This window comes from Geotrypetes seraphini, chromosome 6, assembly GCF_902459505.1.
Source record: "Geotrypetes seraphini chromosome 6, aGeoSer1.1, whole genome shotgun sequence".
Classification (NCBI taxonomy): domain Eukaryota; kingdom Metazoa; phylum Chordata; class Amphibia; order Gymnophiona; family Dermophiidae; genus Geotrypetes; species Geotrypetes seraphini.
In genome coordinates, this window is record NC_047089.1 from 32,152,088 (window position 1) to 32,167,409 (window position 15,322).

The 15,322-nt window shown below is 42.0% G+C and overlaps 1 protein-coding gene across 1 annotated transcript in view; it reads left to right on the forward strand.

Moving 5' to 3' along the window:
• The window catches only part of CNTN5 (contactin 5), a 1,460,727-nt gene extending 1,446,186 nt beyond the window's left edge, over window positions 1–14,541 (forward strand). Inside the window, 4 exon segments of the mRNA XM_033947995.1 lie at window positions 3,992–4,178; window positions 4,807–4,919; window positions 11,379–11,547; window positions 14,068–14,541. Of these exon segments, the coding sequence (XP_033803886.1) occupies window positions 3,992–4,178; window positions 4,807–4,919; window positions 11,379–11,547; window positions 14,068–14,171 (573 nt within the window). The 3' untranslated portion in view covers window positions 14,172–14,541.
• Window positions 14,542–15,322: the final 781 nt, after the last annotated feature.

Here is a 15,322-nt window from a genome sequence, read left to right on the forward strand (position 1 = left end):
CTGAATGGTAAATGTTTCTGAGGACCTATGAGAGGTGCGCTCTCCTTGAAAATGATAAGGAACCTTTGACTTCCTGTCAGCACTTTATTCCCTGCCATTCTGTGTGCTCTCTTATGCATTTCAATGATGTTATGAGAGATAATGTGACAATTTGAATTCAGACAGCTGTGCAGTATGCATACTTATACTGAGGCCTGATTGAAGGCTATAAGTCTCTTAATCTGTTGACAGTAGTTTCCACTACAGAAGGGCTACTCAAATGTTTTGAGTGAAGGTTCAGAAACTTTACCTGTCTAAAATAAAGGGTTTGCAAACTACCAGAAATCAATTTGGTCCAGAAACACCAGTGTGCCCATAAATAGTTCAAAGATTTTGTAGCACAAACACTACGGGCCAGATTCTATAAACTGTGCCTAACTAAATTCCATGCATAACCTAAATTAATTTAACAAGCTTAATTGACATAGTAATTCACCATGCCATCATTTTTTTAATTTTAAAAAAATTAAAGATCAATCAATTAAAAGTTGTGCGTGGAATTCCGTGTGGTGCCCTCTGACACCTAACGATGCCTAACTGTAAAGTAGGCATGGTTAGGGATGGAAAATAGGCATGTTGGACAGGTGTCGCTAGGCAACCTGGCCTAATATATCGGCACCTACCTCTAGGACATCTGGTTACGCCTAAGTCTGCTTAGGCCCTGCTGGACTTGATTCTATAAAAGATGCCTAGCGGTTGATTGATAACCACACGGACCGATGTCTAAAATTTAAGTATGGTTGGACACCGTTTATAGAACCTGGGCCTACTTGTATTAAATTTAGTCACCTTGTTCTGCCATCTCCTCCCTCCGTGGCACATAGTCACCTAGCTCTGCCCCTCCTATCTCCATCACACTCTCATTTTGCTCCTTCTCATCTTTCGCTCCTCCTCGACATCCCAGCCCCCACCTGACAAATCTAGCATCCTTCACTCTCTCCCCCTCCCCCACCTCCACTCAGCTTCTGAAATGTACCTTGATAGGCGATCAGCAGCTACTGTGATTCAGGCAGGCGGCTTCCGACTGGATACGAGGACCTTCCTGCTTGTATGTAAATAAGGAGTTGCATCAGAGGAGATGCAGCTGAGGGAAGACTCCTGGATCCATCCGAAAGTGACCAGCTTGAACCACTACAAAAGGAAAGGTTAAGATGCTACTTCAGCCAGTAAAATTTTTGATTTTCCAGACATTTGCACACTCCGCGTAGGAATTGTTAGCAATCCAGACTGGGTCCAGACTGTGGTCTGCCATTTGAGTAGCTTGCCTGAAAGAAATGGTCAAGGTTATATGAAGTAGGTCCTCCAAGTTCCAGAAAGTGCTAGAAGACAATTTTAGGAATTGTTTGGAGGGTGTTTCTGTGAATACTTTGAATGTTTTCTTTTTGCGGGAGACACAGTTTGATTCTTACTACATTTATTCAATTTTCTATACTGTTCCCCCAGGGGAGCTCAGAATGGTTTGCATGAATTTATTCAGGTCCTCAAGCATTTTTCCCTGCCTGTCCTGGTGGGCTCACAATCTATCTAATGTACCTGGGGAAAAGAGGGGATTAAGTGACTTACCCAGGTTCACAAGGAGCAGTATGGGTTTGAACCCACAACCCCAGGGTTCTGAAGCTGTAGCTTGAACCACTGCACCACTTTCTTCCCTTATTGCTGATAGAGACCAGATGTTATGTACATTTTTCAAACACTGAAATGTTTTATTTCTTGATTCTACTGTCAGAATTTTCCTTGTGTGTTACCAAGGTGACCCCCCCCCCAAAAAAAAAAATAAAAAAAAAAATGAAGGAAAGAAGGAAGGAATGAAAGAGTTTATAGGGTGCTGTAGCTTGGAGCCTCTTTTTTTTTTTTCTTTTGTAAAATACCTTTCCAAATCTATATATATAAAATCGGAGGTATGTATGTGTGTATGTATGTGTGTGTGTATGTGCCGCGATCACGCAAAAACGGCTTGACCGATTTGAACGAAACTTGGTATGCAGATCCCTCACTACCTGGGATGATATGTTCTGGGGGTCTCGCGGCCCACCTGCACACAGTGGGCGGAGCTACAAACAGAAAATCAGATTTCACCCATTCATGTCAATGGAAAAAATGTAAAAAGCTGTCATTCTCACAGTAATTCAAAAACGGCTTGACCGATTTGAACGAAACTTGGTATGCAGATCCCTCACTATCTGGGGTGATATGTTCTGGGGGTCTTGCGGCCCACCTGCACATGTGGGCGGAGCTACAAACAGAAAATCAGATTTCACCCATTCATGTCAATGGAAAAAATGTAAAAAGCTGCCATTCTCACTGTAATTCAAAAACGGCTTGACCGATTTGAACGAAACTTGGTATGCAGATCCCTCACTACCTGGGGTGATATGTTCTGGGGGTCTCACAGCCCACAACTCTATGTTGCTTGCTCAAGGCTGGGTTCACCCAAGAATTTATATGTTCTTGCTCCAGGAGGTGAAACTAAAGATGTTGTTTATAATCACGTTTTGCGTTAGTTGTATTGTATTCATTTTGTCAAATATTTCGCATTATAATTTGAATATTGTACTTTTTATTAAGCTGTAAAAAAATAATTTCATTCACCACTATAAAGTATCTTTATTTGAATCCATTTACAGTGTTATTGCTATAATTAAATACCCGTGCAACGCCGGGACATCAGCTAGTATGTCATATAAATTTCAGTAGTTGATGTTCCTGGACATGATTTGCAATAGAAAAGACCCCCTGACAAGAATTAGGTGCAGCTAGCATTGTTTTTCATTTAGGCTGTTTACAAATTTTCTTTTAATTTTTCGTTTAGGACCTTCCCCAACTTTGGGGAGTAGATATTATATTATTTTGGCTTTTTAAAAATGTCTTCTAGATTTATGTACAAGGGTATACCGATCATTTAATTAGTAAATTGGAATTCTTCAATAAAAATAAATAATATGCTGGCAGTGGGCCTCGTTGCTATAGGATAACCAACAACATCCAAACACAGATAAAGAAACAAATGAGGAAAGCATGCAGAGCATGGCTCTTGGAATTCTTTCCAACTCACCTATATATGTATGTAGAGGTGTGTATTTGTGTAAGGAGGCTAGTTTAGGAGGGGTTGGAACAGTTTGCAGGTGGTTGAGCCGTTGCGAGGAGGAGTTTATGGAGTGGAGAAGCTGTGAAGGAGTGATTTAGGGTATTTTGAGCATGGTGGGGCAATTGTGAGAGACATTTTAGGGGTTGGGGACAGTTGCAGGGAGTAGTTGGAGGTGAGGGCAATTTGGGGAGTTGAAAGCAGGTGTGGGGTAGTTTTGGAAGAAGTATGTCTATATGTCTTGTCATCCCCCTCTTTTCTTTTTCCTTTTTTAATTTTAAGGTTTTTATTTAATTTTAACAATATTCTGATAATTGTAAACCGTTTAGGTATGTTTTTGATAAACGGTATATCAAAGAATAAATAAACTCGGACAGTTTGATGGGTTGGGGCAGTAAGGGGGAGTTGTTTTGGTATGGGAACAATTTGGTGCTTGAGACAGTTTCAAGGAACAGGGACAGTTTCAGAGTTGGACAGTTGTTGGGGCAGTAGTGTAGGGCTATATTTGGGAGGTGGGAGCAATTTTGGGAACAGGGGAGAGTTGAGAACAAGGGAAAGGCAGTTTGAAAAGAGCAATTCACTAACTGCTACTTCAATGTATGTAAGTTACAGAAGTTGGAACTGCTTTTTCAATTGAAATTCATTAGACTATTTTTAGGGGTCTCAGTTCTCTGGAAACTCTAGTCCAATATGACCTATTTTCAAGCATGATATGTCTTTTCGCAGGTTGCCCCCAAACAGGCAGACAGACATTGCTTGACTCCTTTTGCATAACTCTTTCCATCTTATGTTGGGTTGAAAAAAAATGAAAAATGGATGGAGAACCTCATAATTCCCAGACTTAATCTCCTTACTGGTCATTATCGGCAGGTTAGTTACTGGAAAGATATGGAACAAGAAGAAACCACAGAAAAAGTGAAAACAGAAGGAAATGAGTCGTCCATCATCTTGTCGGGTTTGGAAGGAAACGCGTTGTACCACATAACGGTCAGGGCATACAATAATGCAGGATATGGGCCACCTAGCAGCACAGCTCGGGTCAGCACAAAGAAATCCCGTAAGTGACACCCCCCCCTATTCATTTTTATAAGTCGTATTAGTTTGAACATGTAAAAACAGCTTTAAAAGAGATGTTACTGATATACTCGGCAGGTTCTTTACACTTGAATGTTTTCGATTCAAATTTGATAGAACCAAAGCTTAAGGCAAAACGGCTCAGCATTTTTGAACCTTAGTGAGAGAAAAGACCATCATCAGCTCTCAAGCAGTGGGCTGAATCGAGCCCAGATAGTCAAGTTTGGGCCATGTCTGGGCTTTGGCATTGAATTTCCAGGCTGGTACAGGCACCCGGATGTTAACCAGGTGCCGACTGGTTGCCCAGTTAGTCTGGTGGATCAATTAGGACAGCCTTTTTGCTGGTTACTGGTTAGTAGACTGAATATTGGTGTTAGCCAGTTATGTCCTGGCTCTGTCCAAGCTCCGCCCACAAACTGTCCCTGCTTAAACCACATTGGATATCAACCCCAAATTTAGTAAGTTCTGTACAGCAGCTAATAACATATTAAGTCACTACTTTTAAACGCCTGTAGAAATGCATAGTAATGCTTAAATGAAGGAATGGTGACTGAGATTGTAATGGAGAAACATTTAATTGCGTTGTTTACATTTTCTTTATTCCGTACCAGCTCCTAGTCAACCTCCAAGCAACGTTATGTGGATGCAAGATGGATCCCAGGTGTCTCTGGCATGGGAGCCTGTCCGATCTTTAGCAAATGAATCAGATGTTATGGGCTATAAGGTAAATTTTTCCCTTTCTTCTTTCATTGACCCTCAGCAATGTGATTATGCAAAGATGATGTGCTTAAGGTGGAAGCCACATATAGGTCGCTTCATCAGACTAATGCCTCTGGTTTGAAAGCTGTTCTACAGCTCATGGATAATGTTGACGTCAGTTCAATGAAACATATATCACTGCCTGCAAGAATGCCAGTTTTCTCCTAAGCTTATATTGCTATTAGAAAGCTGGATTTTATGATTACAAGTTTTACCCCAGAAGTTCATGTGTGCAAGAATTTTGTGTTTGGGAAATAAAATATAGACACTGCCATAACATCAATACTCCATAATCCCTGGTTTACGAGTGAGGTATGTACAAAACTAATCCACATGGAGAAATTGCCCTCGAAAACATAGGTGTGTTAAAATGTGTTCATACTGTATATTCATCTTTTGTCTTAGGAGAGTGTGGTTTAATAAAGGGGACGGATCCTTGAAACAGCTTGTAGGCGAAACAAGTCAGAAGAAGTCCCCGCCGACATTTAAGTCACATTTCAGTATCTTAAAATCTTTAAAATGATAAAGTGGTAAACTGTGAAGTAAGAAAAAAAATAGAACAAAGTGAAATAATCATAAAATTGAAAAAAAGGAGATGGATGAAGATGGTGCAGTGTGCTAGCAAAGTTGCTCCAAGGGTGCACCGCTGAGGTCTTGAAAATAATTGATAGTTTTATACTACTTTGAACTTTGCGCTAATGTAATGCATGTGAAGCATGCTGTATATTCTGCATGGATTATTGAGCAGGGCAAGAGACCCTCATTGCAAAGCACTGTTGATCATAAGCCTGCATGTAATCTCACAGGCTTGCATGGACTGTCTTGCCCCAGCATCAATCAGATAGAAAAACAGAAAAAAGTGAACCTTTTTTCTCTTCTAACTTTATTTCAGTATACACTTCTCCCTCCAAATCTGCGGTTTCAGTATCCGCAGATTCGGTTATTTGTGATTTTTTTGGGGGGGTGGGGAAACAGAAAAGAAACGCTGCATCCCGGACCTCCCCGGACCTTACCTGGTGGTCTAGTGGGCTTTCGGGGCAGGAGCGATCTTCCTATGCTCCTGCCCCGTGCAGATCACTCGTACAAAATGGCTGCGGGGAGTTCAAGTTGTAGCCCCGAAAGCCCACTAGACCACCAGGGAAGGTGTGGGGGGGGGGAGGATCAGAGCCGGCCCAAATGTTATTCGTGAATTTTCAATATTTGCGGGCCGGCTCTGCCCCTAACCCCTGCAAATATTGAGGGAGAAGTGTGTACGGGTTTTTCATTTTGGCTGTACTTATATGTATATTGGGAAACATGAAAAAAGAAATGCAAACTGTAGAACAGATTCTAAAACTCATGCACTTTAACTTTTACTCAAACATTCAAGCCTAAAGGCTATAAAACCTTTGCTGTACAAATCATTAACTAAAGTTCACCGAAGATCGTGTTTTAAAGTTCAGATTCTAAAATTCATACCCTAGTCTAAAGCCCATAAGCTCCTTGCCTTAAATTTTATGCCCCAAAGTAATCAAAGTCTGCACTGTAGGACTCATGCTTTAAAGGTCAAAAAGAACAGGCCCTGCTTAATGCAAAACACATCTGCAACTGTAGCACTATATTGGCCAGTTTCAACAGCTACCTGCAGACAAACAGCAAATCAGGTCACCTTGCAAATAAACTAATATGAAGCAGCTGGGGCTATGCTACAGCCCCGACACTTGCAGTCATACCAGCAAAAGAAATAATGGGGGCCCTTTTGCAAAACTGTGGTAGTGATTCCCGGTGCAGCAAATATGAGGCCGCCCATTCAATTCCTATGGGCTGTGCCGCATTTGTCACACCGGGACTCGCTACCATGGCTAAGTAGAAAGGGCCTAATATAGTAGAATACCTACAGTCATAATACGTAATACTGGTTATTTGCTAGGGAAGCATGTATAAAATATTTTGTGTTTCTTTCTGGGTCATTTTCAAACTTTTTCAGACATCAAACATGGTTTGTATTATACATTATGGGCTCCTTTTACGAAGCGCGTTAGCGGCTTTATCGCACACAACTTTTTAGCGCGTGCTAACCCCCAAGCTAGCCAAAAAACTACCGCCTGTGACCTTGTCCTATGCCTTAAGTAGTTCTGAGGAGGGCCAGCTTGGTTTACCTGGATAGGTACGGGTGAGCAAACATAAAATTTCAGCTATTACCACTTTCTCACATTGCACCAGGATTTACTAGTTAGAAAAACCTGTTGCTAGATAGGGCCTAATCCAAGAGCAAGTTAGAATGTGATATTGGTAGCTAATAGGAAAATTGGATAAGCTGGAATGTAATAATCAAAAATACAAAAGTTCAAGACAGGAATTTTAAGTTAACATATTGATTTGACACGTTTCATGTGCTTGACTGACACAGAAAGGCAAGCTAAGACATTTTGTGATTGATAACTACCATACCAAATTTATCCCAGATGGCAAAGCTTAAGTTTTATAGAGCTTCTTTGTGTTAAAGAGTGACCAGCCTGAACTAGGCCAATCCTCAGGGAAATGTAGGCAGACAGGAGTTGGCTTTTGACCTGGTATCCACATACCAGGGGGCCCTAAGTTTGCCATGACTTGAGTTTGCTATGGGGAAGACAGATCAAAACCATATGTGTATCATGGTATGTATAAATTTAAGTTTTAGTAAATTTCAGTAAGGCAGTAAAAGTTACACAATAGAAATATTACTTAGGTAGCTATAGGTAATAAGTTCAAATATAAGTTAACAATAAGTATAGATTAGGAATATATTTTATTTTGATTTTCATACATCTGAAATCCTGAAGAGATCCTGATAAGGCTACAGATGATGTTTGACCTCTGACCTTAAGCAACTTTTTTCTACTCGTAGAATCTTGATGGAAGGGGTACCTGCTCTTTCCATCTTTTCTTTGTTCAGTCTTAGTGAGACAAAGATCTCAGTATAGAAAGGACACTGATGTTTACAGGAAAGGATTTAAAAGCTGTATAGCCTTTGTGAGTATCCTATATGATAAAGAGCTAGCCGCACATGCGCACTCCTATTTGCGTGTTCTGTGCGGTGTAGGTCTGTGGCCGCAGGAGTGTGCATGCGCGAGACCCCAGCCTTGGCCGTGGCTTGAGGCGTATGCGCCAGTTACCTGCATCGGATGACAGGAGCGGCTCTGGCAGCGGATGGCGGGAGGAAGGCTCATGGTCCTGCCGCCGCTACCGCTCCTGTTCACAGCGGCCTGCACGTCTCCGACTCACCCCCTCACGCAACAACCGCTACCGCTCCTGTTCTTCCCCTCCCTCCAGTCACCGCTGCCATTCCTATTTAAAACGGCCTGCTGAGGTTCGCGGCCGGCTGTAGCGAACCTCGCAGGCCGCTCTCCACGTGGTAGCACGTTCCCTCTAACGCGATCGCGTCAGAGGGAACATGCTACTGAGGTGAACAGCGGCCTGCGAGATTCGCTACAGCCGGCCGCGAACCTCAGCAGGCCGTTTTAAATAGGAATGGCAGCGGTGACTGGAGGGAGGGGAAGAGGAAAAAGACTGAAGGGTGCAGGTACAGGGGGATAGACAGCTTTGCTCGGGGGGAGGGGGAGGGGAAGACACAAGGGGGTCAGGGAGAGGGAAAGGGGGCTGCTTTGGGGGAAGGGGTATGCTGGAAGCAGACAGCTTAGCTCTGGGGGGGCGGGGGAATGACACAAGGACACAGAAACAAAGAATGACACACAGGGGGCCATTGAGACAGACAGAAAGGAAGACATTCAGGCAGCGTCCAAGGAGAGACAGCCAGTGTCCAAGGAGAGAAAAACAAATAAACATAGACAGACAGACAGCGGCCAAGGGGAGAGAGAGAAAGAAAGAAAGACAGACACACACATCTATTCTAGCACCCGTTAATGTAACGGGCTTAAAGACTAGTATTACAATATTTGTCTATGTATTTCTTCTTTTTATAAAATATGTAAGCTTAATGTGAGAATGTAACTTTTTAGATATAAGAATGTAATTTTAGGACACGCCTATATGAAGCTAGCCTTATATGGAAACAAATAATGTGAACCAATTAGACTGTAGATGGATTGTAACGAAGGAATGTCGTTATTTAGGATATATATGGACGTGTAACTGGTAAAACGTTGGAATTTTTTATGAGCAAGGCCAGCTTTTGGCTTCTGTAATAATTCTCATGATGCAAATGATAATCAATTGATAAGGAATTGATTACTCTTATGATCTAATATTGATAACCAATAAAAAATAAGATTTTGGATTTTATTAAAATATTTTGCATTATTATTTTTGTCATTTCATTTTACAACCCTAGAATAGCTATAAGTACGCTTGTGTGCAATTATCCTGATCACCTGCTCAAGAGAAGGCGGTAGTGGCTAGCGCGGCCGGCAAATTAGCATGCACTATTACGCGCGTTAAACTGCTAATGCAGCTTCGTAAAAGGAGCCCAATGTTTCAATTTAAAAAATTACTTCCTTAGAGCTTTTTAATGCATGCTGGTTGACTTAACAGACCAGAATGTGTGTGCCCTCTTTACCATAGCACGGATTATAGTGCCGGCCACGGAGGTAACAGCTCCGATGCTCATAGGAATTCTATGAGCATCGGACCTGTTACCACCATGGTCGACGCTAGAAACTGCGCTACGGTTTTGTAAAAGCGGGAGGGGGAGAGTCAAGTTTTTTTTAAATTCCTTACACTAGTCAAAATTTTGTTTCATGCAGGGGAATAACTACCTATGAACCATCTCCCAAACCCAATGCATATCACATTTAATTATTTGTAATTGCATTTACCTAGAAATTATCAAATATTTTTAGTTTAGAAATTTTTGGTTGTGGCTTAATTAGTGCTGATAATTGAAAGTGCCAGTAAAAACCAATTTTAAAAATATTTTTAAAAATTAAGGGTCCTTTTATTAAGGTGCACTAACCGATTTAGCGAGCATTACATGCTAAGGCATCCATTATATCATACTAGTCATTAAGCCCGTTAAGTCATTAACGGGTGCTAGAATATATGTCTGTCTGTCTTTGTGTCTCTCTCCCTCCCACTGTCTCTCTCTCTCTGCCTGGCCCCCTTTCTCTGTCTTTCTGACCCTCTCCCTTCCCCTCTAGGTCCCTGTGCAGCAGTAGCAGCATTTTCACCCACCCCCCTTCCCTATTCTTACCAGATGTGGCCTGCTCCTTTTGGTCCCTCCCCCTCCCGCAGTCTAGCCTGCTCAAAGGGCCCCCCCCCCTTCCCTTATGGAGTTTCCCGCAGGCAAGCCAAGCTTCTTACCTTTTTTTTTTTTCAGTCTGTTTCCCTCCCTCGCATGGCTCGCGGCTGGCGCCTCCCTGCCCTGCTCATCTCTTTGGCGCGTCCCTGCCCGGCCCGTGGTCTGGCCTAATCCGTGCAAGTATCGCTGTGGCTCCTCACGATCCCCACCAGCGTCGGAAGCCTTCTCCGACGCTGGTGCGGCTCATGAGAGGAGCCGACACCGCTGGTGCGGCTCATGAGGGAGTCCAACGCTGGCAGCCATTCCTTTCTAGGCAAGTGCTGGGGACCCGTGCATGCGCACTCCTGCGGCTACGGAACTACATCTCACAGATCAGAGATCTTGGAAGCACACAGTTTGAATGCGCATGCGCGGCTAGCTTTTTATTATATAGGATGGGTATCTTAGCATTTATCACATGCTAATCTAATAAAAGATATCTTAACTAGCTATTAGGTGCCTAATTCAGTAAGGGGCAGATTCTGTATAGGACACCAGTCTCAGCAGCCGCCTCTACAGAATTGCATGTGCCCTAATGGACAGATGCTTAATCCTCCCTAACCAGCCCGATTCTCTAACCCAGTGGTTCCCAACCCTGTCCTGGAGGACCACTAGGCCAGTCGGATTTTCAAGATAGCCCTAATGAATATGCATGGAGCAGATTTGCATGCCTGGCACCTCCATTATATGCAGATCTCTCTCATGCATATTCATTAGGGCTAGTCTGAAAACCCGACTGGCCTCCAGGACAGGGTTGGGAACCACTGCTCTAACCAGTACCCAAGTCAAAGGCACCGGTTAGAGAATCGTGTTGCTATCAGCTGATCACAGTAAGGAAATCCCCCTGCCATGATAAGCAGAGCTGCTACGGCAAGGACATCCCTCCCCCTGCAAAGTACCCTGGGCAGGAGGGATGTATATAAATCAAGTTTGAATGCCTTCAATCAAATATTCCCTTGAACCGGAAAATAATTGTTTCTTTGGAGATTGACTTCAGCTAGTCATTCATTCATTCTTGGTCTGAATCTGATCTAATCTGGATCTATTCACTTCTCCCTGCGCTGAACTTAATACACTCAATCTGATAATGCTTGTGCCACAGAACATTGCTTCTAAAACTCAAAAGCTGAAGAAATTACCAGTTAATAAACAATATTCTGTGATTCATAGGTTTTGTACAGGCAAGAAGGTCATAGCAGCAGCCAAGTCATAGAAACTCAGAAAACCTCAGCAGAGGTCCATCTTCCGGATGTCGGGGTATATATCATTGAAGTTCGAGCATGCAGTGAAGGTGGGGATGGAACAGCGAGCTCCCAAATAAGAGTACCGTCTTTTACAGGTATGATTCAGAGTTCCCAGTATCTGACCATGGTCAAACTTTCTGTTTTGTATCTTTTCAGAAATTCAAGATATGGCTACCTCTATTCTGCAGGGAGCAACCAAAACAAAACTGCAGACTGTGTACAAGATTCAGGCAAATTTTAATATGACAAGAACACAATATATAAAACCCTTTTACCAATAAAGGGACCCGACACGGTCCGTGTTTCGGACAAACCTTTATCAGGGGTCCATGGTAAAATAGGGGGGCTAAAAAAATGCCACAAAAAAAATTGAAGAATCTCGACGGGATGCCTGTGTGTATCAAGTTCGCCAAAAAAGCCAACAGCAGTAAAGCGTGTACCTCTATTCTGCAAAAATCTTCAGTCGCAATAAATATATGAATGCTGGGAAATATTTGACCGGCATCATTTTACTTAGGCTGCAGAAAAGAAGCAAATATTCTGGATAGTGCAAGAAATATTCAGATGTGATCCTGTATTCTAGTGCAAAGTCATTTTGCACGCCTTCATAATATGGCAGGATAAGAGGCTATTGTGTTTTCTTCAGTCTTGCTGAGTAGCTAATGCTATCTGCTTTTTCCATTAGCGCACAGACACACACACACACACACACCCTTTTACTAAACTGCGATAGAGGTTTTTAGCGAAGGAAGCCACGCTGAATGCTCCGCACTGCCCCCCAACGCTCATAGGAACTCTGTGAGTGTCGGGAGCCGCATGGAGCATTCAGTGCGGCTCCCTGCGCTAAAAAAATGCTATTGTGGTTTAGTAAAAGTGGGCGAGGACTTGCAAACAAGTTTAACACGGGAGAATTTAGCATCTCCTACTTGTTCTCTACATCTCTCTGGGGCTCCTTCGTCTCATCTTCTTTCTATTTTTATCTTTAATATATGAATGATGCTCTTTTTCTCTTAGGCGCTTTGGTTTAAATTGTGAACCCGTCTGGGACAGAGTGAAGTCCAAAGTGCCTAATGTATTGAGTTTTGTAAACTGAGGTCTTGTCCAACTCATTACATGTTTTGTGAATATTTTGTTAACCGAGCCAAGCCCTGTTGGAGGGATGAATTGGTACATAAAACCAAAGATTGGATTGGATTGGCTTAATACTCATGCACAAGCGGTTTATGAAATATAATAAATACAATACAATATATTTTCCAGCTATGATGTAAATATACTAGCTGGATAATACTTTCATGCTTATTCCCTGCCCATGACAAACACCCTCCCAAAAATATTTTGTTAAAAAAAATAAATAAATAATGTGATTAACATAAGTAAATTGGCAAATTGACACAAAACGCTTCAACAGATTTTGCGCTAAGCCTTTAACATGCGTAATTAAAATGAAAAAGCAAACCCCAAATTGAAGATCAGCAGGAGAGATGCTCACTCTCTTCTGCCATGTCGCACAATTACCCAACACTGCTAACTCCCCTTCTCACTACAGCGGGAGAGATGCCCACTCTCTCTCGCCATTGTCCAACCCCCCTGACAACTCCCCCCTGTGCCTTTGACTCTACAAACATACAGATCTTCAATGGAAGAGATGCCCACTTCTTCCCACTGCCATACAACCCCCTCCCAGCAGCAGGAGAGAAGCCCACTCCCTTCCACTGCCAAGCAATGCCCCTCCCCCCAAACTCCACCCTGGAAGTGGGAGAGTTGCCCACTCCCTCCTGCCACCATGCACCCCCCCCAACACCTCTCTGTGCCTCTGACAACCCCCTGCCCCCTTACTTTGTTTACGATGGCTGGCTGGAGGGATACCTACTCAATCCAGCCAGCAAGCCCGCCTCTTCAAAATGTTCGCTTATCAGTATTTCTAAGCGATTTGCAAGTAAAATAAGGGATATGGTAATATAAATAATGAATATCACATGTTCAAAACAGAACAAAAATGACTAACCAAAACAAAAGGAAAGAGGAAGGAACTACAATTCATAATAGGCCAGAAGACATAGAAGGTAATAACATCGGGACGGTGAAAAAAAAACCGTGGGCTAAATTTAAAATCATAAGAACGATTGCCGATCAGCTGACTTATTAGTCTCCAAAAGCGTCTCTGAAGAGAAAACTCTTCCGTGAACTTTTAAATCTTTCTAATGAGAATTCCCCTCGTAAGTAGATAGGTAGTAAGTTCCAGATATGAGGGGCGGTAACCGAAAAGATGTCATTGCGTCGAGTGTTGATAACCTTCAAAGAATTTGTCTCTAAGTTCCTCTGCATTAACAGCACATTATTTCTGAGCATTAACACCAATATTAAAGATAACCTGAATAGGAAAAAAGAGATGATGCCACATTATACAGTATATGGTCTTTAAGCATGGTAAAATCATGCCTTACGGAGCATTAAGCCCGGATCTTAGCACACATTAATACAAGGGCCTTTTAGTATTTAATAATATGAAGCACTTTGATAGAATTATATTTGTATAAATTTTCAGTGTCCTTCCTAATAACAGTGTGGTTTGTTCATTTTTTTTTGTTGTTTTTCTTTCTTTTTTTTTTCAGGTGGGAAAATCACAAACGCCCAAACAACTATACACATGTTTTCAACTTCCTCATCCTCTGTAACATTGCTTTTGGCACTAATAGTTCCGTCAACTTCCTGGTGAAACTGTAGACTTCTTCCTTGTTTTGTTCCGACTTGTTTGTTTTGCTTTAGCTTGATGGCCTCAGTGGGTGGAGCTCTCTGTGAGTGGGGGAAAAAAAACCTGAAACCCGGAGTGGACGCTTCTTTGGTTAGAGACCCACAAACAACACACGGTGCGCTTAGAGGAGCATTGGGAAATACTTATGAACACCTTCATCGGGTTTCTTCTCCAATTTTTTTATTTTTGTGATGTCCTGTACGGGACATGTTTTTTTTTTTTCAGCCCAGAAAAAAAAAATGCAGATTATATGTGATGGACTTTAGCGAAGGAACAAATAATTCCTATTAATTGTGCTCTTCCTTTTATAAATATGTTTCATTTGGGTTTTGTATCTGATGACCTCACGTGTGTGCCATTAAGTTGTTTAAGAAGTGGTGCCTAGTGCAATTTGTTCAACAAAGAGACTTACCAGAGTCTAGAGGAATGGGGTGTATATCATGTTTCCCATAAGCAAGCTGTCCACATTGACAACTCAGTAAGATAAAACAACTGTAAGTCATTCGGGGTGTGTAGATAAAAACTGAATAAAGGTAAGGCATTTTTTTTCTGGAAAAAGAAAACACGGTATGATAACATATCAAAGTGAGGAAAAGTATCAATTTGTTATTTTTGAAAGCGTTCCCAAAAGACACTGCAATAGCAAGAGACATGGTTGAGCAAACAGTTGAAGAGAATTATACTCTCAGAAAAAAAAAAAAAGACAAATGTAAGAGAAAAGTGCTCTTGTTTTCGGCGGCAATGTTCAACTTCAAGAGAAAGTAAAATGTTTGCTTTTAACATGTAACAGTTTGAGTTGAAGAAGCAGGTGGAGATATTTAAGAAGAAAACATCGTTTTGGAGATTTGGCTGCAACGTACTGTAGTGACTACAGTAATTGAGAAATATCAAATCAACTATACGTTACAGAGTTTTGCGCATGAAGATTTGAGAATCTTTATATGACTGTTCCTGCTATGCACTTCTCTAAACGATCTGTAATTTAGGCCCCCCTTTTATGAAGCCGCGGTGGTATTAGCTCTGATGCTCATAGGAATTCTATGAGCGTCAGCTTTTACCGCTGCGGCCAGCGATAAAAAAAACCATCTAATGTGGCTTCAGAAAAGGAAGGGGGT